The 22350-nt window shown below is 41.9% G+C and overlaps 1 protein-coding gene across 3 annotated transcripts in view; it reads left to right on the forward strand.

Annotated features, from left to right (window-relative positions):
• Positions 1-22350, forward strand: part of Glut4EF (Glucose transporter 4 enhancer factor) — a 59117-nt gene that overhangs the window by 2568 nt on the left and 34199 nt on the right. For all 3 annotated transcript variants that reach the window (XM_034332327.2, XM_034332329.2, XM_034332330.2), the window contains exon 2: positions 20749-20909. In XM_034332327.2, coding sequence (XP_034188218.2) covers positions 20749-20909 — 161 coding nt within the window. The remainder of the gene's footprint in view (positions 1-20748; positions 20910-22350) is intronic.

Genomic DNA, 22350 nt, shown 5'->3' on the forward strand with positions numbered 1-22350 from the left:
GTGCACCGGCTACCGGTGACCCCACGTGGAACGCATTAGCGCAATATCTTTTCTACCTCCGTTAGGTAGCTCAGGCGTGACCACAGTTCCATTTCGTGGAAACTTTGCTGTGCACCTCGTTCGCTTCGGGAAAAATGAACCGGATCTGGTCGAACCGAAGTGTCCGGTACCGATATTTTTTTTTTCTTTCGCGCGGTGAACGTTATGCTCGTTTCACGCGACTTTGTCGGGAAATCGTTGCGTGTGCCGTTTTATTAGCCCACTATTTACTATTTGTCGTTATCTAACGCCAGCGATACGTGGCTCCATGTGTTAGAAATTTGATATTACTTAAGGGGTTACGTGTATCTGAACTCTTGTTTCGAGTTATTTTCTTTGCAAACTGGTCACTTATATTTTTCTTCTATTTCATTTCACTTCGAAGTATAGTTTTCAACAAACTATCTAAAACATGCTTTATCATCGTTCTTTACGATAACGCTTTGCATTGGATAATTCAATACATAGTTGGTTTTGTATTATCGGCTCTCGAACCTTGTACACGCTTTCCAACTAAGACAAATTACATGAGAGTAAGATAATAGTTCATTATAAAAAAATTATCGAAGTTTGTCCTTCGTTTCAACTTCAATTCAGAAACTACTACTCGATACTAAAATGTACTTCCATTACACGCTCTGGCAAATTACTCCAAAGATCACTTTATCAAGGTAATAACAGGGTATACCCTCTTACATTTTCACCTTCCTCAATATATACCACGTTTATTCGTAATTGTGAATCGCATAATGTTATAATTAATGTATCAGTCGAATACTCTGACGCAAGTTCCTACTTTGCGGTGTTACTTGTTTATACATGGAACACACGTGGGAACATACATGGTTGACTTTTAGTGACGTCGAAGGTTACCGAAGCGTGAATCGGTAAATACCTGGACGTCGTTTCTCTGTTAGCGCAAGCACGCGTAAGTAGTAATTTTAAAGCTTCCGCACGTTCTGCCGGGAATCGCGAAGTTGTCTCAGGCAAACACGTTGCATATGCAGTTTTGCAATATTCGTTTTGCGATCTGACACCTCGTTGACTGATCAGCCTTCTGATAGATGTAAATCAATGCACTGTTTGACTGACAACTACTGTCTATCTTCAGTCATCGTATTGCTCTTTATTTTTCTGAGCATTCATTGAGTAGAAACAAAAGTTGTTCGAATCGAGTGTAAAATTACAGCCAACCCTCGATTTATAGGGTAGATTGGTTTTATGAAAGTTCCGTGCGAGTTGAGGTCAGCGTTTAGATGAAACACGGGGGGGATAGGTTTCAAGGTTTCGCGCTTAAAGCTTTACCGAACTCATAAAAATGAAGTCTTCATCGCGAATTAAACACCAATAGTGAGTTAAGTTCATACTTCATCTCGTAGACACGTGATTTGTTGACTTTTTTACCGATATGAAAATCAAGGTGTACGATATTTAACTTAAATTTTTTCTGAAAGATCACTGCTTGTATAGATTTCAATGCCAGCTTATCAGTCTCTCTGAAACGACATCAATATATTTTTATCGGACTTACTTTATTGCGCGTTATAAAACGCGTTTCACAAAGTAAATAAAAATATATTTTACAGATATTTCCGTAAATAATGACAACGAATATCAAGTTTTAGTTATTGGCGTTCAACTCATACTGGAGGTTTATCTTAGTTCCTCGATATTAAGCTGTTACAGTTACTCAATAATTAATTACAAGCGCACTTTACTTATCTCCTTAAATGCGTCTCAATGCGGATAACACAATGAACAAGCAATTATCTTCAAGAAGAAACTATTTTATATTTAACCAAATATGCGTTACATGGTTCTTAAAGATCATATTTTAGGATTTCTCACTTCTATTATTTCGCTTAAAAAATTACCAATAAGATTAACATCAATTTCCTTACAAGCTGCATAAGTTATGTCATTCATTAACACTACGACGATCGCTGACACCACTGTTGCGTCATATGAATTTTAGTAATTAGTGTTGCTGATGACTCATTGATGTCAATTCAGATTGAGTTATTGAATCTCTTTAAATACTTAACATAAATCGGATTTTTTAAATTCCTCAAGAAACTACCATTCTCTGGTGAAAGCTAATGGTCGTAGTATTAATTAAATATTGGACAAAATTCAACTGTATCCAATTCTAACCACCTCTTATATCGTTTCACCGCAATTATTATTGTCCTTCGGTTGAAACCACTCGAGTCACTTCCAAACCAACGCGACCGGGTTTTGTTCGGTGAAACTTGAGAATCACTGATCCCGTACATTTCACTGTGACGGAAAGGTAACGCAACATTGTACGTGTAACTCCTTGTTCCACGACGGGAGTGCGTTTCGCCGTTAAGTGCGATCCGTCGACTCTATCTACGGTCACCACGGAAATATCCGACCTGCGGGGCGCATTCGAAATAATGGCCGCGTTTAACGGTGTCACTGGTCACCGGCAACGGGCGTGAGACGATTGAGTAAGAGATCTGGTGTATGTCGGAGCGCGCGCGCGTCCACACTCTGGTGCATGGATCCAAAGATAGACATCTCGATACCGGCTAACCTAACTGGTCCAACTATAACACATACAGAGCCGCATCCGCAACAATCGTGCGCGATGTAAACAAGCGGCGATATGCGTGTGGTGTGCTGGCTTGTCCAGTGGATGACGTAGTCACGCGGATGTTTCTTCGTACCACGCGATCGCTAGCGTTATCTTGTTGTCGCTGACACTTCCGGTACAATACATAGTCTTATCTTCGATTCGTTGCTTTCATTTTCTTTTTTTTGGCTGACTGGCTTCGGCATACCCGGATAATCCGGCGTATGTAATTTTCTCTGTCGTTTGAAAACGCGCGGTTGATCCAACAGCTGCTGACAGCCCGATGATATCCGACGTGTAATTCATTGCTCTAGTTGCCCAAGCCGCCGCTCAGCAGCAGGTGGCCAATCTCTTCTCGATCTCTACCTCCCCCCTTCTTTCGTCGATCGCTCTTTCGATTCGAGGCTATCAGCCAGTCTGAAGGAAATTAATTGTATAGCTGGAGCTTGATTAACTGTGCAATATCTGCATTTGATACGGATATTATGGCTGTTAGGTATCATTCATGCAGGGTATGAGGCAACATTCTTCTTTCAGCAGATTTTATTGTATATCAGTTTATATAGTCGTAAGTGATCCTAAGCGATAGAAGCGTAACGTTAACAATACTCCACGTGTATGCTTGAATCTGTTCTTTTATCAAACTTCCTGTTGCATAATAACAGGGATATCCCTACTCAGTTAGCAAGAAAGATGTCAGAGATATTTTTATTCAATACGCGACGGGAATAACGTTGTATCCTCTTCTTTCACGCGCTGGTTTCCTTCGTGTACTTTTAATTTGCGTAACGCTACGCATCACCGTGCCGGCTTGAAACGACGCGCATGCTTGTCACTGTAGCATGGGCTATTTAAAATAGTATTCGAACAGGCCGGAATCTACAGTGCGTGCTCCGTTGCACAGGATTATGTCATACGTGCTTGTACCACTTTACGGGTAAATAGGTTACGCAAGATGGATCACGGATGGCCACTTTGCACAAGCATTAACTTATAGCCTCCGCGCCGGCCGGCCGGCCGGCAGGCGTCCATGTGTCTATGCATAGTGCCGTCTACTAGTAACTAGTTGGAAACTAGAAACGATACAAGTAGAGCTAACCACAATTTTTCGATCTTGGCAAACTGTACACGTTGTAAATCAATGTTGCAGCTTCAAAGGAAATATTACCTTGAGACTTGAAGCAATTATCAGAATAGAAATCATGCTGCTAACTGTTGAGTAGCTGATGTTAAAGAACCTTGTGCCATGAAGTTCTTTAAGAATCGGGAAGAAGAAAATAACGAGCATCGAATTCTAGTTTCGTACGAAAGAAAAGGAAAACTATAGAGTTATGTCATCATTTCTGACGAGGTAGCGATCGTTTCACCTTTCTCCTCGCGAAGTGCTGCAAGCTTGATTTCGGGTTTGGAAACAACATGGCGGCTAGTTGCGCCGACCTACCGTTGGAGGCACTGCATCCTAGCCGATCGTAAAAGTCGGTCATAGAGTTTACAATGCAACGCCTTCGCTCTAGCCAGCCTCGTGCTCTACGGTCCCTCTCTCTTTCTCCCTTTGATTCGGTTTACCGCGATTGCGCCCGTGTCGCAATCATTAGCACGCTCGAGTACAATTACCTTGGATATTGGAACAGCTCTATGCCAGTGCAATACATATGTATCGCGTACGATCGCATACAAGGTTCCAACGAAATGGGCGCATAGTACGCGCGAGACGCGCTGACTTTTAATAAGTTGCACAGTCTGACGTGACGGCATGGAATTGCAAAATGGAACGCGCGTGTCAGTTACGATTACCCGGAATCGTCGTTCTTGAATTCCATCGGGCGAAGTAATCGTCGGGACTTCCACGACTTGCCCACGGTCTCTACCAACCATTACGCGCAGAATCGATGTTGATGCTGTCGAACACAGCGTATTGGCCGTGAACAAAATTTCATTGTCCACGTGAAAGTAAATCAGCATGCTGTTTGGAATTCGTGCCAAACTGACGTCCTTGATTCCGAATGCAACACACGAAACGTTTCGATGGACACTTTTTAATTGCTCGGGGAAAGAAAGAAAAAGTAAGACGCTCGTAGTACTCGTAGCTTTCGAAATATCTCAAACAATCCATTTTTTATTTCTTCACAAAGTCGACACGACAACTGTAAAGTCAGCTGATCTTAACATAACGCGCGTAAATTTACGCGTCGATTCTCCCACCCGACGATATCGGTCGTGAAAACGAGTTACAATGACGTAACGATACAGCACGCGTTGTAAATTATGATCGATAATGTAACCTTGTACGCGCGAAGGTAACATATGGCGGAATATGCATCGCAAAAGTCCTCTGGGACTTTCTAACAATCTATGTCAGTGATACCAAACACGGAAGGTACCGCGTGCATACTGCCTACCGCGACAGCTACCGCAAAGTAACATTCATCTTAGCTACATAATCCATCACTGTAAGTCAAACTTGTTAACGACCAACCATAGGATTCGTTACAGAGACTACGATCAGATAAGCAAATAAAATGTCTTCCTTCTTTTTTTAATAAATCGATCGAATAGTTAGTATAGAAGGAGATTCCACGTTCGCTTTTCAAAGTGAAAAGAAAACATAGATTTACTTATAGAACGTGGAATCCCCTATGAGACGTTGCTGATGCCGGTAGAATGGTGAACTTAGGATGGGTCGATGGTGCTGCCCCTGGCGAGCGTATGGCCAGTATCACGAAAAATTAGCGTACGCGCGCGCCAGTGCTTAGGACATGAGGAAAAGTGGCGCGTATCTGCTGCATCGAGAGAAAAGCGAGGTCGGGCCTTTCTCAGAAAAGTAGGTCGAGAAGGTACTCGATCGTACACACGAACGCGTGCTGCGTTCCACGCGCGCGAGATTCACTGGAAAGGTATCACGTTTGTCCCGATGCGACGCATCCCATCTACTCGCACGAACACACGGGGGAATCATTGGGAAAACGAAGGAAAAGAGTTCTTTCGCGTACAGGCGTTGATTGAACCCCACCCCTCGTATCGTATTGTTACGTCGTTCTTGTTTCTTGCCTGGTTCTATGACTTTCGAACATAGGAAACCGGCTTCCGTCTATGTGGAACGAGATAGATGGCCTTCTGTATCATCGATTAAACGATTTTACACGGCATAACGCCGATGAAAAGAACTCGCTCGAGCAGTAGGTGGTTACGAGGGTTACGTATCAAGCATCTCATTGGATGTCGAGACTCTGATGATTTAACAAGACGGATGAATAAATTACTCCTACGAACAAGTCTCGCGAGATAGGGCGTGTTCAGTTGTTTACACGATTTACATAGAAAAAAACAATCGTTAGTTAAACGATCTGCCCAGTTATTGAATAATTGATACGCGTATCGCGATCATACATTCTTCACGACTGTTGTGAGATACACGTGTAGGTATCTACAAAGTGGTTTCGAAACACGTGGGATGGAACGATCTACCTTCGGATATCATTTTCCCTGCGATCAGAAAGATTTATCGATCGAACTATCGTATCAGCTGTTGGTGAGGAGCCAGTTACCATGTATTTAACTATACTAATCTTCACGTATACTATGAATCACACTCGATCAACTCTAGTTCTCATAGAATATATTTCTTCAAAACACTATACTCTATTGTAAGCTTCTCTTCCACTACTCTTCCAATTCGCGCGGATGAAAAATATCAGAAGGCGGAGGGCCATGATGCGGCTATTAATGTAGAGGGGATGGGAGAATGAAAACAAACTTTCGCTGCGTAGAACGAGAAGCCGGAGCGTGTTCGAGTTCCCGCGGCGCTGGTTAAGGCGCGTGTAAAGAGACGCAACGGAGGAGGCAGAATCGTAGGAGGACAGAACGGTGCGTGGGGCAGGGAGATGGGTTTAAAAGGGGGCCAGGAGTGGGGCTAAAGGCGGCCACATACACTCTCCGTAACAGAACAGAGAGAAGCGTGTGCCAGCGTACATTTTACGCAACGTCGCCTGTGATATAACGAACCCGGCTCGTGTAGAGCACGACGATAACGCGACTATTTGCTCGTAGATCACGCACATGCGTCGAGAAGGTATGCGTGAAACAGCAGGGATCAGCGTGGCGCGTCGTCGTGGTTTACCTGGTTTCGCTGGACCTAGCTGAACGCAATGACCTAAATTGTATCGCAAAGCAGGTCATAGCCTAGATACCGGCGTGGGCCGGGCCGGGCCGGACCGGGTCGAGTCGAGCCGGCCTTTTCCCGCCCGCCGACAATCGGCAAACGTAGCGTAGTATCTCACTCGTGCCGCGAGCAGGAGCCCAGATTTTCACTTTCGCGCGGGTGAACGTTGACACTCTCGCCTTTCGATAAAGGCCGCAAACTGGATCGAGAGCTCTCTTATGCATACATCTACAGAGTGTACTGAAAGTAACGTTCATAACTTTCAACTACTATTAGCAATTGAAGGTTTAAGACTCTCTCAAAGTAAACAATTTTTGCAAAAATTTCCAAAATATGTACTTAATTATCAGATGGTCTTTTTTCTGGCTTATAATATTCTAGCCTTAAGTAGCTTGACGATGAAGTATTCTCATCCGCAAGAAACCCTGCAGTCATTGACCTAAAGAAATATCGGGTGACGATACAAAAGGCCGTAAAGTAAACGGACAGCAATATCAGAAGTTGAAACGTAGGTTGATCCTATGTTTTCCTCCTTAGGTCTATGACCACACTGTTCCTTGCGGATGGGGTCATGACCATTATCTTTTGAACACTCTGCATACGTGCACGTGTGTAGGTTCTCTCGTCACTTGGAGGAGCAACGATTCGTAGCAGCATACTCGATAAATGAGTAAGCCCTGTTTAGACGATAAACTTTCTTTGTTTGATGCCTTCGAAGGATGGTTTCAAGTGGTCGAAGATCGCGGCCAGTTATTGCGTACTCGTTTCATACGATCTCACCAATGTTTTGTAGCGTTTAAGTGGATACAGGTTTTGCTTGGAGGAAGCTTGAACGGAAATTGAGGCGAGAGGATTCATAGACCTTTATTTTGCTAGTGGCGAGAGTATAGTCGTTATATCGTTTCAAAATTTCTTTAAGAAAAATAGTACGAAATCCTCATTATCTGAAAATCCTTACAAGAAAGGATAATGTTTATCTCCACTAAGTGTGTCGTAAGTTTGCAGTTCGTAGTAAATCCTTAAACAAGGTAATTACTTTAGTGGGACTCGTAAAGAAGGAACAATTTAGCGTGGACTTTCCAAATTAGTGTTTCCATAATGGGGACGGTGATTTGGGGGAAAACCTCGGCGATCATTACCGCTCAGAGGCCATTATAAACCGTGTCATGGAGCGATTCAGGAGATACACCAACGGAACACTTTTCTTCGTTTGCTTTTCCACGTGGACGCCATTGCACCATGACTGCACGGATTACCGTTATCGCCGTTGCGTGACCTGCTTTTTGGTACATACCTTCCTTTAACGAGGAAAGGAGAAGGGGTCAGTAAAAGAGAAGACAAACGGAAATACCACGGGCAATACGAGCTATAATTATTGAATTCTTGAGCCTTGCAATTCCTGAGAACCACAGGAAATCCAAATTAGCTTCAAGAAGCGATTAGCCTTTCATTCTCGTTGCTTTTTCACGCATTTGGCAACGAAACAGATACGCTGTATCGTTTCTGGTGAATCACCTTGTTCATTGCGTCTCATCGAGCCGGTGTTTTTCGAGTTTACACGCTTGATCGTGACATACTTGATAAATTTAAGGCCGCCCGCAGTCCTTCGTTTCCAGCCTCGTGAAATTTTAACAATAGCCATGTCGTCGATTTCCATCACGACCGACCGTGACGTATACCCGCATAATGACGCACAAAGAGTAGGAAGAGCCGATGACAAAAGCGTTGAGGCCACAGACCGAGCGAGAAATTACTGACTGCGAGTCATTCGTGGCTGCCAGCATTTTAACGTCACGTTCGAAATAGACCGCTTGCGAAATGATACGAGAAATGAATCTTTCGCAAGATCGATCTCAGATTCCTGGTAAATTTACCATTTCGACGTATATCATTTTCGTTAACGTACACGAGACTGCGCGTTTATTATAAGATGATCTTGAAGAACGAAAATTTCTTTTTCCAATTATATCTTAGTCGTCTATAGTTATCACCAGTTACATTGCATAAATCTCACAGGATATATAGGACGTCTCATTACTTGTAGTGAATGGACACCGTAGGACACGGGAGAATTATCGCAGGGCATAGTATCAACAATAAATGATAATAATATATAATGTGTTTCGCTGATTGGACACACTAAGATATCTGAAACGCGATAATGACGTGTCTCGCGGTAATTGACAGAAATTACAGAACGCGGCTTCCAAGTTGTTCGCGTCTGAAGGGTTAATGCTGTTCAGCCGCGAGTTCTCGTCGGTTTCTCGCCAACACTTGGCCAAGCTTTTTCTCACTCGGACTGATTCATTTCGCGTCCCACTTACAACGATCCATCCAGCGGCATTTACCCCGCTGAACTTCGCCAGGGACAATGAAACACGCGGCTCACTGTTCGGCCGGAGAGGAGAGCCGGTTTTTGCGCTCACGCCGCGACATTATCTGCCAGCTGCTAATCGCTCCCTCGCTCGCGTTCGTTCCTTATTCAGTGTCGTAAGTGTTGTCGGGGATAGCGTTACGAACCCGACTAGAAGGGAATAAGGGGGGAAGTTGTTGACGGTGTTGAACAATGACGTCACCGGTAGTAGCTCGACACAGTGACACCGATCGCCGGTTCTGCCAGGAGAAACAATCAGGCCGGCAACAGCTGAACGATTCCTTCGGCTGCTGCTGCTGTTAGCATTGCTTGTCACGATTGTCGTCACTCGTGTTGAACGAGGCTCTGATAGCGTCGCGGATGAGACTGGAAGGGAAAAATATTTTCTTGCCGATAGCACGAATATCGAGCTCCTGAACAGATAATTTTCTTTGTTTTAATCCTTGAGCCAACGTGTGGATGAATATTTTGTATGTTTAATGCTCTTGCAGCAATAACAAATGCTACCACTCAGGTTTCTTTCGCATTTAGCACCTGTGGTTACTTTGATCTTGTGTGTTGGTCTCTGTTTCATGTGGATAAAGTATCCTTAATTACTCTGTCTTTCTCTTACCCTAAACCTTTCATCCATTCCCAAGATTCACTCGGTCACGTTCACTCCCAGACCATCATCTTTAGTCACACGGTCCTAATCGCTTGGCTCAAATACTTTTCATTCGCGCCTCAGACTTTCGAACTTTGACGCATATCTCTGTGACTCAAATATTCGTCATATCAAACAAAACTATGTAGATTAAAATCTATGTAAATGTCCGAGAGTTAGGTTCGTCTGCGACCCTACAGAAAGGTCAGGTCAAGAATTTGGGCGACGGAATTATTCGGGGTCACTCGTAGATTGAAGTGAACGAGACAAAGAACCTCCATGCTGTCTATAGTTAGTAAAAATGTGTTGTTTGTTAATATTTTTACACTGATAACGAGTGTTCCTCTTTGGTTTTCGACGTCTCGCAATAATCTCGTCGCCCGATACGATCTCATAGATCATTGTTTTCGCTCTTCCCAGCTAAATCCATCTATCAAGGCCGCTTTTTGTACTAAATCTTATCTGTGCGACAGGTAATCAGCTCGAATGCGTCGCGAGTCTGTATATTTTTTTCGCAACCCGTCTCCTTATCAGCCGGTCAACTGATACTCGTAACTTTTGTTTATCACGGAATTTTTCGTCTCCGCCCTTTACAAGCAAAATATAACCCTTCACTGTGTTTTCTTGCGCTTAAATTTATACTTTTCCCTCATTTTGTGTTCCATGATATAACCACAATCGTCTAAAAGAATGACCAATCTTCTATTAGCTTTTCTAGAGAATACAGGGTCCAACTAAGAACCAATAACAGTCACTTCGCAAACTGTCTTATTCATCGTGACTGTTTAATTAATCACTAAGGGCTGAGGCTGTTTTTTCTTCGTTACATCAGTTCTTTGAATTGCAATAAATTTTTTCTATTCGATTTGATGCAGATCAGACTCGCTTTTGTTTGTTCATATAGGATTGCATCAAATCACTTGATCGATTGGCTCGATACAAACCTGAATATACGTGTCCGGTGGTATAAACAGAAACAACTTCGTCGATTTGTCTCCATCGATCGTCGATTTACAAGATAAAGAGGTCGATTAAGTAGCATTTATACTTGGAAATGAAAACGAAGTGGACTTCATACTGTTCAGCTTTTTTATGAAATTAATTAGATATCTGAATCGTTCTACACGAAATCGAAAGCATTCGAATGACAAAGAGGAAGAGAAAAAATAAAAAAATATCCGCGGTAGCGGGTGAAATCCGTAGTTCGTGTTTGAACAAAAGCCACTGGTGTTGTACTCGATAGACGAGGGCAGTTTCATGAATAAACCATACGGCTGTGTGACGTTTATGCTCGCTCGACAAAAGCTTCTGAAACTCAATTCGAAGAGCAGGGTCTCTGTCGCAAGACACCTCGAACGTCGCGCGACGAGTTTAACTACGCTGACTAAGATTTCGACAAGACTAAATTTGACCCGGGTCATAGTCCTGAATTCCCGCGGTGTCAGAACTCGATCGCTTACTTGCCACTTATTGATAAGCAGAATCGAGGGAAATACAATTGATTGAAAATCAAGACAAAGTCTAAAGCATGTGCATGATGAGCATCAGGCACCATGAGGCATCATGTGCATCATCAACTATTTGTTTGTTTCTGCTATCTAGCATTTCCTTGATCTCGCAGTAAACAAAAATTATCTCCGTGAACTTTGCATCATAACCTTCTCTCTTGTTCAGCAATCGCTGTTTACTTATATGAATTGATTTGGAGCTCGAAAAAGTTCAACAATTAACATGTTGCATTGAATTTGAAGCTTATGGTATATGCATTGAGTCCAGACAAAAACTATGATCTTAGCTACAGAATTGAATTCAAGTAGAACCACTTGAATGTCAAAAGTCACTAGCTAAATGTCTACATTAATGCCCGGCAACATTTACCGCAAGACCTGTTACTAGACCGTAGTACTACGTTCATCCGTTACGAAAGGCCCGTATAGTTACGCAAGTTCGCGAACAAGCGCAATCAGTTCCAGTAAAACGAGCTGCACCTTGGATCGTGCGAATCATCATCGAGAGCTTATCTAAAGGGGGCACATGGAATCGTGTTCATCTCCTTCTGTTTTATGTCTATCGAGCTGACACGCGCGTGGCTTAGCGGATTTCTTTGTTTCAAACAAGATCTATTCCCGATCCCCGTCATCGACCGTTATTGGCCGGCAGCCGATGCTAATGGCGCAACTGCGTAATCGCATTTCCACGTGCAGACTGCACCTGAACGTGAGTAACAAGCGCGTCTGCTAGGAAACTAGGTATATAGGAATCTAGGAACAACCGGCTGTGCTCCACGATCACGAGAAAGGACAAAGCTTGACTGAACGAGCCCAGCCAAGCGATTCGATTCGACCCGGTCGACAAGAATGTAATATTTCATGTGGTTAACGTGCTGACTACCATGGTAGAGATAGTTATAACTATTATGGCACAAGATAACTTGGGTTCTTAAAAATATGAAGAATTAATTTTCTGATATATTACCGTGATTTGCTATCTCGATGTACCACTGTAACTTTAGTTGCATAGTAGAACTGGCACCATTGGTTTGATCAAAGAAGCCTCAATTTTAATTTTTTGCAGAAACCTCAAAGCTGTCCATTGCAATAAGCTTTTTTATAAGTCTACATAGAAGGCTCATGGTTTCTCATTGTATTCCTTATCTTGAAAGATAAAGGTCAAAACAAAGGATGTTCAACATCCTCGATTACAGAACAATCAGTTCTTTTTTTCCAAACATCATGCTCTGAATGATCTTTCATTAAAACGAAAGCCTTTAAGAATGTTTACCATTCTTATTCCGTAATTAATCATATTGAATACAAGTAGTAAAATCATCATCTTTTTTCTTCGATTACGTTATCTTTCTAAAAACTTACAATCATCTCCCAACGAAAATTGCAGAATCGGCTAAGGAATACAATAAAACTGAAGAAACGTACCCACGTTTTTATCGCGTTGAATTGTTAACGAATGACACATTGATAGAATACAATGAAAAATGGATATGCAGTTTCCAAACGGAGCGTGAGTTATCTTATGGAAAAGGAGCTGTCATTGGAGACAAGGTACGAGCGTGTTGAAGGATGAACTGAATCATCAGCTCGGTAATTTTTTTCGCGACCGCCATAACGGAGGTCGTGTTTGAGCCTCACTTTCGATTCGCAACTATTAACACCTTGAACAATGAATGATACATACGCTAGACTAGACTGGGATGTGTTTCGTGTCAGAATCGAGGTAGGGTTATAAAGAGTTAATGTGCCTATGTCACAGGTCCAAAATTTACATTCATGCTAGAAATCAGACTGCAAAAAAAACCGCATCGCGTCACCGTGCAAAAAAGGCATGCGTCCGAGACGCAAAAATAACCCGAGAGCCTTCCTTGTATGATGTAACCCTTGTTTTTCTAACGCCTCTCCATATAATTCATCATAATGATTTGCTTCTGTGATGCAAATGCTTATCGATAGATCGGCGAACGAGTCTCGATCCTGTTTCTCTAGTGTTCGTTATTTTCCTTAAGTCATTCTTTGCATAGACGTTTTGATATTATCGAATGGAATTAACAAATCATAAATCACAGTTCGTTGAAAATATTGAATTCCTAATTTGTTGATACATTCTCCGTCATTCTTTTCTTTTTCATAAAATAAATGAAATTCTTTGAAAGTGGAGAACGCTTAATATAAAATTGAGGATCGAACCTGTTGCGCCGATGTATCAATCCTTCAAGACGTAATTCAAGAAAATGATGTCGATTACGATTGACGTCAGATGGAACAAACTATCCCCAAGCTTTCGACGGAAGTTCTTTGAAGGTGTTTCGACGCAAACGTGAACTGACGTCACGGATAAATTATCTGTCAGGCATTCCCGGATCTTGTGAAACGTATTCAGACACGGGGATAACGCGGTGCTCCAATTTTCGACTGACTCACCCGACATATTGGTCAAACCCCGCTGAATATTTTGCAAGGGATACAGTTTTATAAACGTGATGATTATCTCTGCGAATGGTTTAATGTCTTCTGTTAGTCATTCCCTGAGAGTACATATCTTCTGATAATGAATGATGGTCTGGATTAGTCATTCCATGGGTGACAGAATTTCTCGGGGTTTCATTTAGGAAATGCTATGACATTCGCCGAGGTTTTGATTGGCATGTTGTTTGCTCTTGGATAATAAGTGAATTTCCGAGAAACCGTATCATCATTCATGGTATATTATAGGTTTTTACAGCGATCGTTATGCTAAATCCTATTCACCGAAATAATGCGAAGGTTAGCATTTCAGGGTTAAGCTTGACGCAAAATGACACATAACTAACAGGATTTAGAGGGAATCTCATTGAGCTTCAGCTCGTTCTTCGAGGACGCAAGACAATGTTGCTTCTCCCCCTTTCAGATAGACTTTTATCGTTCAGATGCTAGTTAACGGAACTCGGGTAGGAACAGGCGTACGAGCTACTTTTTAACCGTAAACAGTGAAATGTGCGTTAAGTAGCTTGGTGCTAAGCTGGCCCTCGAGTGAATTTTACGTGTCCCGTTATACGGACCGAATCCTGGCGCATTCTTCGATCGAGGTCATGGCTCTGCGAACGTGGCCAGTATCTCGTAGCTGTTCCTCGTTTATTCCATAACTCTGATCGACCGAATCGATGAATGGAACTGGCACATCTAAACGTCGGGTCTGTCTGTGCTGAAACTTTACACGACGTGTTGCTGTATGCGAGTTACTCGCTGCATGATTAACCGCGCACCTAGTCACCAAGATAAATTGTAAGGCGCAGGGTTGGAAATCATTTTCAGCCAATTTTGTGCTGCTCAGAATTGGTTTACACCGGTTTTATGCCGACCTTTCGCGATTGCGAGGAGTTGGCTACACGTGCAGGTGTTCAAACTATGCGCGATTATGAATAAACGCGGTGACTATAGCGCAAGACAATGGTGAAACGAACTGGTTGCAGCTACCAATTCATGCTAGTCGCTTCTATCGACTTGAATTCCCGGGCTATCGATATCATTCCTGGCGGCTACTGGCCCAAGTAGCGCATCAGAAAACACTGAACATCGCCCACACAGAGTTTCGCGATACGCGTAGGTTCGTTGACGAATCTTGTGCTGATTAAATGTTTGAAACACCATGAAAGTACCCGTGAATCGTTCGAGATAAGTTGTAGGGGTTGCGATATCAAAATCTCTGATTCATGAAAGTAGAAAAATTCGATAGAAAAAGGCAAGGTGTTCGTCCCGTATATCGTCGTTGGTCCGCTATGGGGAATCGCTCTTTATTCGTCGCCACTGAGTTTACAGTTATCATTGTTTGATGGAATGCGGCCTTCCTTTCCTGTTTCCCGACGAGGCTACCAGTACAGCCACTGCGCTGCGAAATGTGGACAAACCCGGAAAGTCCTTGACTGCTTTAGCAAACGATTTTGCGTGTCGCATTCTTTCGCAATTGACGCTCGCGAAAGAATCGAAAAAGGGACAGATAGCAAAGGTGAACGAAAGAAAAGACGGGAAAAGAACGTGGCCATGCAGGCACAGGTGTCTGTGAATGTCCAGTCAAGTTGACTGCGAATTCCGTGACTCGATAAAAGCATTTTGGTATGCATGATTGTGCGCAACATTGGCCGTTGCGAAACGCTTGCCGAGAATCCGCCACACTGTTGGCTGAAGAAAATAAAATGCTTTTGATGAAACAAAGAGTTCGGTTGAGTTGTTTTGATCTGAATTATCTCGAAGTTTCGATGACTTGTGTTGTGCGTGAGTTGCCATTGACGTAATACCGGTCACATAATGTAAGAGTTCATGTCCTGCTCGTTCGAAGTTAATGATAATTATTAACATAATAACACCTCGTACAATGACAAAGATCAATGCATTAGATTATCTCTGAATGATTCACAAATGTACTCGCGTGTCTTGATTTTTTTTTTTTCTTTCCGTATTCCTCGAAATTGACGTGTAAAATGTTGAATTGAATGTCAGTAATTAAATAAAATTGTTTTAGCAATCCATCTAAACAAAGTTGATCGCATACCGTTGCATAAGTAAAATTTCGTTGCTCAACGAAGTTTTGTCGTTGCAACACGCTCCCGAGGCGGCGAAACTCTTCGTCGGCGAGCAATTCGGCGCGAAGTGTACCTTGTGAAATGAAGCAAAATGCACTTTCACCCGTTATTGCGTTTCGCAACCTCCCACCATTGCGAGCAGCACGCTATAGTGCTGCTCCTCGTTCGACGAAAGTAAATTCTTCCCCCCTTTTGAAGAACCATGTTTTCCGACATTTAGTTTCAATCATTGTCACCGGGGACAGGCTTCTGTTTTTGTTTGCACACGTTTATATTGTATATACACGCAACTGTATTATAATTCGATAATTGCGAATAGAAATGAATAGAACATTTGCTGCAAAAAGTATCTCGTTTCTTAATCGACTAATTTCTTTCATCGAATCTTCTGATCGAATAACATCACGCGCCACTGACTTCCGTGCCCTCTAATGTTATCTAACGATCCTTATGCAACCGTGTTTTTAAACGCACAACTCGTAGCAGTGCAGACTGGTAGCCCAGGAAGTGATCCTTCCGTAGGAATTTGGTATGGTACCAAGGAGGGTCACTGACCCCCTTCGATCTTTCTCGAGCGGAAGAAAACGCAGCGAGAAAGGGAGAAAGAAAAAGGATCGTCTACGACGTAAAGGCGAACTGGTAACCAGGGAAAATTCAAGGGAGAGAGAGGAAGAAATTTGAAAGTGGACGGTGAAAGTGCGCTCGAGTGCAGCGCACGTGGCTTGGTGACCATAGAGCATGCCGACCTCGAGCATACTTCCTCCTCCTCCTCCGCCTCTCTCCAACCTTTTTCATGGATTTCCTCCTTTCCATCGTTTTCACCCCGCTCTCGACGTCCACTCGCTTCGCTTTTCCTCTCGGGCCCTTAATTGTTTCTTTGCGAGTGTAGCCGGTGACCTTTGAACGGTCTTCCTTCCTCTTGGCGGCCTTTAAGCGGTACGAAGGTGAGAGAGTTCAACTGGAAAACAGGCTGACCGGCTAGCTGACTGGTCGGTTAGTCTTATCGATTTCCGATAGCGAAACCAACCATGCTCGTGAAGATCCGCCAGTAGCTTGGGTTCGTGTTACGATGAAGATTTTTTTACTTTAATTGTCGGTTTCCTAATGTTTAATCAGTCGATAGCCGGCCTTGATGTCTGAACGCACGTTCCGCGCCGCGTGAACGAGCAACGTTATCGCAGCTTTCATGATTACGCGGGTCCACGCTGAATGTTTTGAGAATTTAGATTCTTGGAACCTTCAGCGCAGCCTATGCGTAACGTGAAATTATAAAGTCGTGTAGAAGGGTTTTAGGACCGCTTAGGGTCGCGTCTCGTATGCTTTGGTGAAGTTCAATTGAATGGGATTGAGTAAAATACGCTCGAGCATAAGGGAGGATGATGCATGATGGATCGTGGAGCTTCTCGTTGATGGGAATTGGCTTGGGTCGTTGAAACGGTGGCTCGTCGTGTTTTTTTTCCCCGTTTTTCTCTGCTCCTCTTTTGTTGATGAATGGAGAACAGGTGATTGGGTTATTGCTTAAAGCAAGTTAATTGAGGGATTATTTTTAAACGAGTGTCGTTTATTTGTTGTAAGATGATTCATCACTGTTGACACCAAAGTTACCATACATTTTGTAAGGTTAATCGCAATTTTAATTGAAGTGGCTAATAGTAAATGAGTAAAGCAGACATTCTGAGAACTTTAAAGGGTGAAATTCTCCTTTAGTTTCAGGATGCGCGCGTTATGGTCACGTGCGCTATCTTTATAAGAAGGAGTAGGCGTCCATTCAGGAGATGACTCGTAAAACGAAAGGTCGGTTAATGAACAGAACCTGGCCGATAAAAAACTAAAGAGAGAAAAAGGAGAGCAGTTTTCCGGATAGTATGTATAGATAAGACCACGGAAGAGCGTGTCTGACAGCTGCGTGTATTTTAACTGACAATGAGAGGTATAGGCGGTGGGTCCGAGACAACTCATGGCACAGAAACTTTCGTTCTTTTTTGTCTCTGTCTTCCTATCCTTCTGTCTCTTGTCTGCGTCGATGAACGCGACGAGACCTCGCAATGGCTTGTAATTCATACGCTATTATCGTTCGGTCATAATTGAAGGCTTCATCGAATTAACTAACGGTAGTCTCTGTGCGTGCGTGAATCGTCGCGACGCGACCAGGGAATTCGGCCTGGTCGGCGAACTGTGGCGTGCATAACATTCGTTACCGGTGTATTTAGGTACATGCCGAATTCAGTGGCGCGTGATTCCTACCTCGTTCCGTTGCTATTCAACGATGGATTAAAATTATATAAGAGCACGATGCTAACCATCCATTTCGTTCTTGTTCACCTGGACAGCACCGACCTACAGGCTGTCACAGAATTAGATGACCAATCTGTAACTTTTTCATGAGAGAAAACCCATGAAACTCATGAGTTTGAGCGTGTGAAACACTCTGTACAGCTAGCTCGATTCGATGGATGAAGGACTGGGAGTAAAAAATTAAATCACTCTGTTTTGATTCATCGAATCGATCGGTAAATCATGAAACTGAAAAACACACAAGGGGAGAATGGTAATTAACCCCTTGGAGGATATGACGATTGAATTAGAGCACTTTTATCTTCTGCAATAAGCAATCCCATACAACATCCATCAAGAGTTGACATTTTTACATTAGCCCCATGTGAGAACCTTTTCAAAAGTTAAACAAGAAGAATTTCTGAAGTGCTGAAGCTTTGATGTTCAAAAGAGAGAGTTATAAAACTTGAGGTTAAAAAAGGAAGCAATAAATAAATTGCTTTATTGAGAATTATTTGTCAGTAGCAAAGTCTTTTGTACTACAGAAATCATTGTAAAAAGATATATTTTTTCAACAGAGTTTAACGCGAGACAGAAAGTGTTCTGTACTATGTGACATAAATTCCACGAAGGAAAACAATCCCCTTTGTTCTGGTAAAATTAGAGAATCCTCGGAAAATATTTTTAGATGTTTTATTAGAGTACTTGCAAAAAAAGAAACTGATAAACTTAGCTTCTGGTACTGAAAGTAGATTGAGACAATTGTAATGAAAAACCTGTTTTAAGAAGAATTAACTTAACTTTGAAAATCTATAATACTTTATCCACCCTCTGGAATATACCGTTTTCAGTTCTTAAATCTTTGTTTCCGCTAAACTATCTTGAAAAATACCAAAAGATCGTCGCCCACCAGGCAAATCGCGAGCTTCTCTATAGATGTTGTTTTGGTATCCTCATGTGGGCGTTCGTGCTCGTGAATTCCTTCGTATTTCAGCCTAAAGTTACAGCCGATCGAGCTGGAAATCGGGCTACGTTATTGCTCGAAGCAACGATTGCTTAACCGTGATTGTATTCCCCGAGGAAATCTTCATGGATCGCCACGGGGATCCCGATAAAACCGTTCCCGCGAACACGATCGTTGCACCGCCATGATATTACGCGTGTTCTCCAATTATGAATGCGTGTACCGTGTGCAGTCCATGGAAACAGAGTATCGTGCATGTAAATTGAATAGTTTAGTTAACTAGACGATAAAATGGATCCAACAAGGCGCAGTGAAACAAAACCTCAAGTATTTTATTATGTAAAAGTATTGGAACAGGATACTTTTTTAATAAACACTTGTTAATTTCCTGCGATTATATCGATACCCGAACACGTGGATCGTAAAGTACCAGACAGAACTTGGAGAACGCTTTTTCTGCGAGTTGAAATACAGCGGATGCACTTGTGCTCGTGCAAATCTCCGGTCAAAGGCACGATAATGCGAATATAATGACGATGTTGCCACGGGTAAACAGTTTGCTTGGTTGGTTCTGATCGTTTCCTCACGCGGAGTTCAACGCCGCGAGTTAAAAGGACCTGAAACGCGTATACATACCGAAGTTCTCTTTTTCCCCCTCTAGATTTAATTCGAAGTCATCATTTCATGGAAAGTCGAAAGAAAATATTTAATACTGTCCTTTTTACGAAGTATTAACTAAAACTGTTGATCGGAAAAACTTGATTTATATTATGTATCTAGTTTTCCAATAAGCAGGGTTAATCACGATTATCGGTACACCTGTTATTACGTTATTTAATAGTCATTAATTAACCTCTTTTTTTCTCAACTGTCAAACAAGTCGATTAGAATTTACTCCGTGAACAGGTGTGGCGGGTTAGGCAAAGAAGTTGGATTTTAAGTGGACCAAGCAGTTTTCTTTGATCTTTTTCCACGCCTTAAACAAGAATTTGTAAGAACTCATACATGTTTCTTGCCGTTTATGATTATTAGTAATAACAAGCTCGCAGTTTCCTCGTATCCAACTGAAATTTAAAAAAGTATCAGAAATGATAACTTGAAAATATATTTTATTGTATTCCACTTCATATTGAAGATATATCGCCTGTAAATAGGTACTGACGCAACCGGTCTTTGAATAACGTGTTTGCTCCTGAAATAGGAATCCCACTCGCGAATAGAATGTAGTTACAAGGAAGTAATCATTGATCGTGCAATTAAATGATACGCCTGATTCAGGGGAAAGTTTAGTCCGCTCAAAATTCCACGCTTTCTCCTGTAAGCGCGATGACTCGGAAAAAATTTTTTTTGTAATATATACTTTAACATTACTGATGTAGTAATTGTTACATGTAAATAATATAAACCAAGTATTATAAAACGCCTTGTATAGATAATTATGTAAAGTTAAAAGGTGCAGTGGGACATAAGCACATACTAGAGTTCGAAGTTTTAAAGGGTTAAGGGTTAGTCTTGAATGGGACATCGAATATCAGGATCTGATCATTCGATAACTTTATACCGGGTTAAAAAACTGATTTTTCGGGTATGACACTCGATCTTAACGTGGCGAAATTTATCCTGTTGCAGACGATGAGGCTGACCAAACGTATAGACGAGGTCAGGTTGCTCGAGTCACGTAAGAGTGCTCGACTGGCCGATCAAGATACAGATTTCGCTAGGCTTGCCGATATGGCCGGAGATCGGAAACGGGCTTCTTCTCACTCCATCGACGTGCCACACGTGATTGGGTAAGTCTTTAACTTGCATCAAATTAGTCCGGATAATTAAACTGTGGATGTTTGTGCATATATAGTATAACGCGACAAGCTAAGTTCATCATAAAACTTAGAGAAAATGACTGATACAGAAATATTGAATCGTCCTGTAGAATCCATTTCAAAAATCCTTAGAAATCTTGCATGGAATTATCATTTCTATTCCTAGATGAACCTTTCAGTTGTGAGTACTTACAGGTTCCTTTCCTCTAAATATATTATTTATAGTATAAACGAACATGTGATTGGATCTTTCTCATCTAGAATCATGTTTACCATACAAAATATACTAAAACGATAACATTGAAATCATAGAAAGAAGTATTTTTATTCACAAAAGAATCGATTGTGCCTATATTTAACTTTCAGCTAGAAATAGACTGCCGTCACCGACTCTCTGAGAGAGTGGAATTGTGATATTGATCGTTAAAAAGAAATATAAACTTACTTCCCTAACTAGTTGCAATCAGTTTATCAGAGATTTCTGGAGAATCGTAAAACGAGGAATCTGTTTAGTAAAAAATCATATCTAAGTACCGAACCAGACAGGACTAAAGCCTAATGTGAACCGCAAAGCGTTAACGAGACCTCGTAAAAACCTTAAAGAAACCACACAGAGCTCCCTCATGGACGTCGTTAAAAAAAAATGTATATGTTCTCAAATCGAAGCCAAAGCCACGTTCAGTGTTCAACAAAAGAGATCGTAAAGATGATGCATAGTGGATCCTAAAAGTAGACAACCAAAAGAAAATGAATAATTTTTTTAACTGTAAAAGAAAAATTTATTATAGACCCTCCCATAAACTCGTATCACTTAATTCGTTGAACACTAACTTATTGATTTATTTTTAAAAATACGTAGGTGGGAAATAATAAAAGCCATAATCGAAAGGTTAGATGTCAAAAGAGATGATAGGTCGTCTGAAAATTTTGTACTGCAAAAAAAGCACACGTAAAGAGTGCATAAAATTCATCTTCAGTGAAGATGTAGAAGAAGATTCTTTTATAATAATATTCAAAGGAAGTTTCAATACTTTATGTAAAAAACTGCATGAACTCATCAGAGCATCCAATAAAATTCATTCTTCTACAACTCCTGTATAGTGCTCTTGCTTTAAAATCTACCCGAATTCAATTTTGTCATGTTATTTAATAATTCCTTTTTCGAGTGTTCTAACCGAGCTACAACGCGATTTTGTCCTCCCTTCGAAAATTCTCTCGCACGACAGAACCTTCCACGCTGGATTTACCATCGGCATGTGTGAACCTGCATGCGCACACGGTCACAAGGCATGTGTGCACGTGTGCGTATGCCTCTATTTCGCCTAAAATCGAAGGTATCTGGACGTAGAGCCGAGTAAAAAGGCTGCGCGCACCCACACGTTGCATCGGGGAGGGAGCGTTAAAAGGCGTC

This window comes from Osmia lignaria, chromosome 3, assembly GCF_051020975.1.
Source record: "Osmia lignaria lignaria isolate PbOS001 chromosome 3, iyOsmLign1, whole genome shotgun sequence".
In the NCBI taxonomy this organism is placed as follows: domain Eukaryota; kingdom Metazoa; phylum Arthropoda; class Insecta; order Hymenoptera; family Megachilidae; genus Osmia; species Osmia lignaria.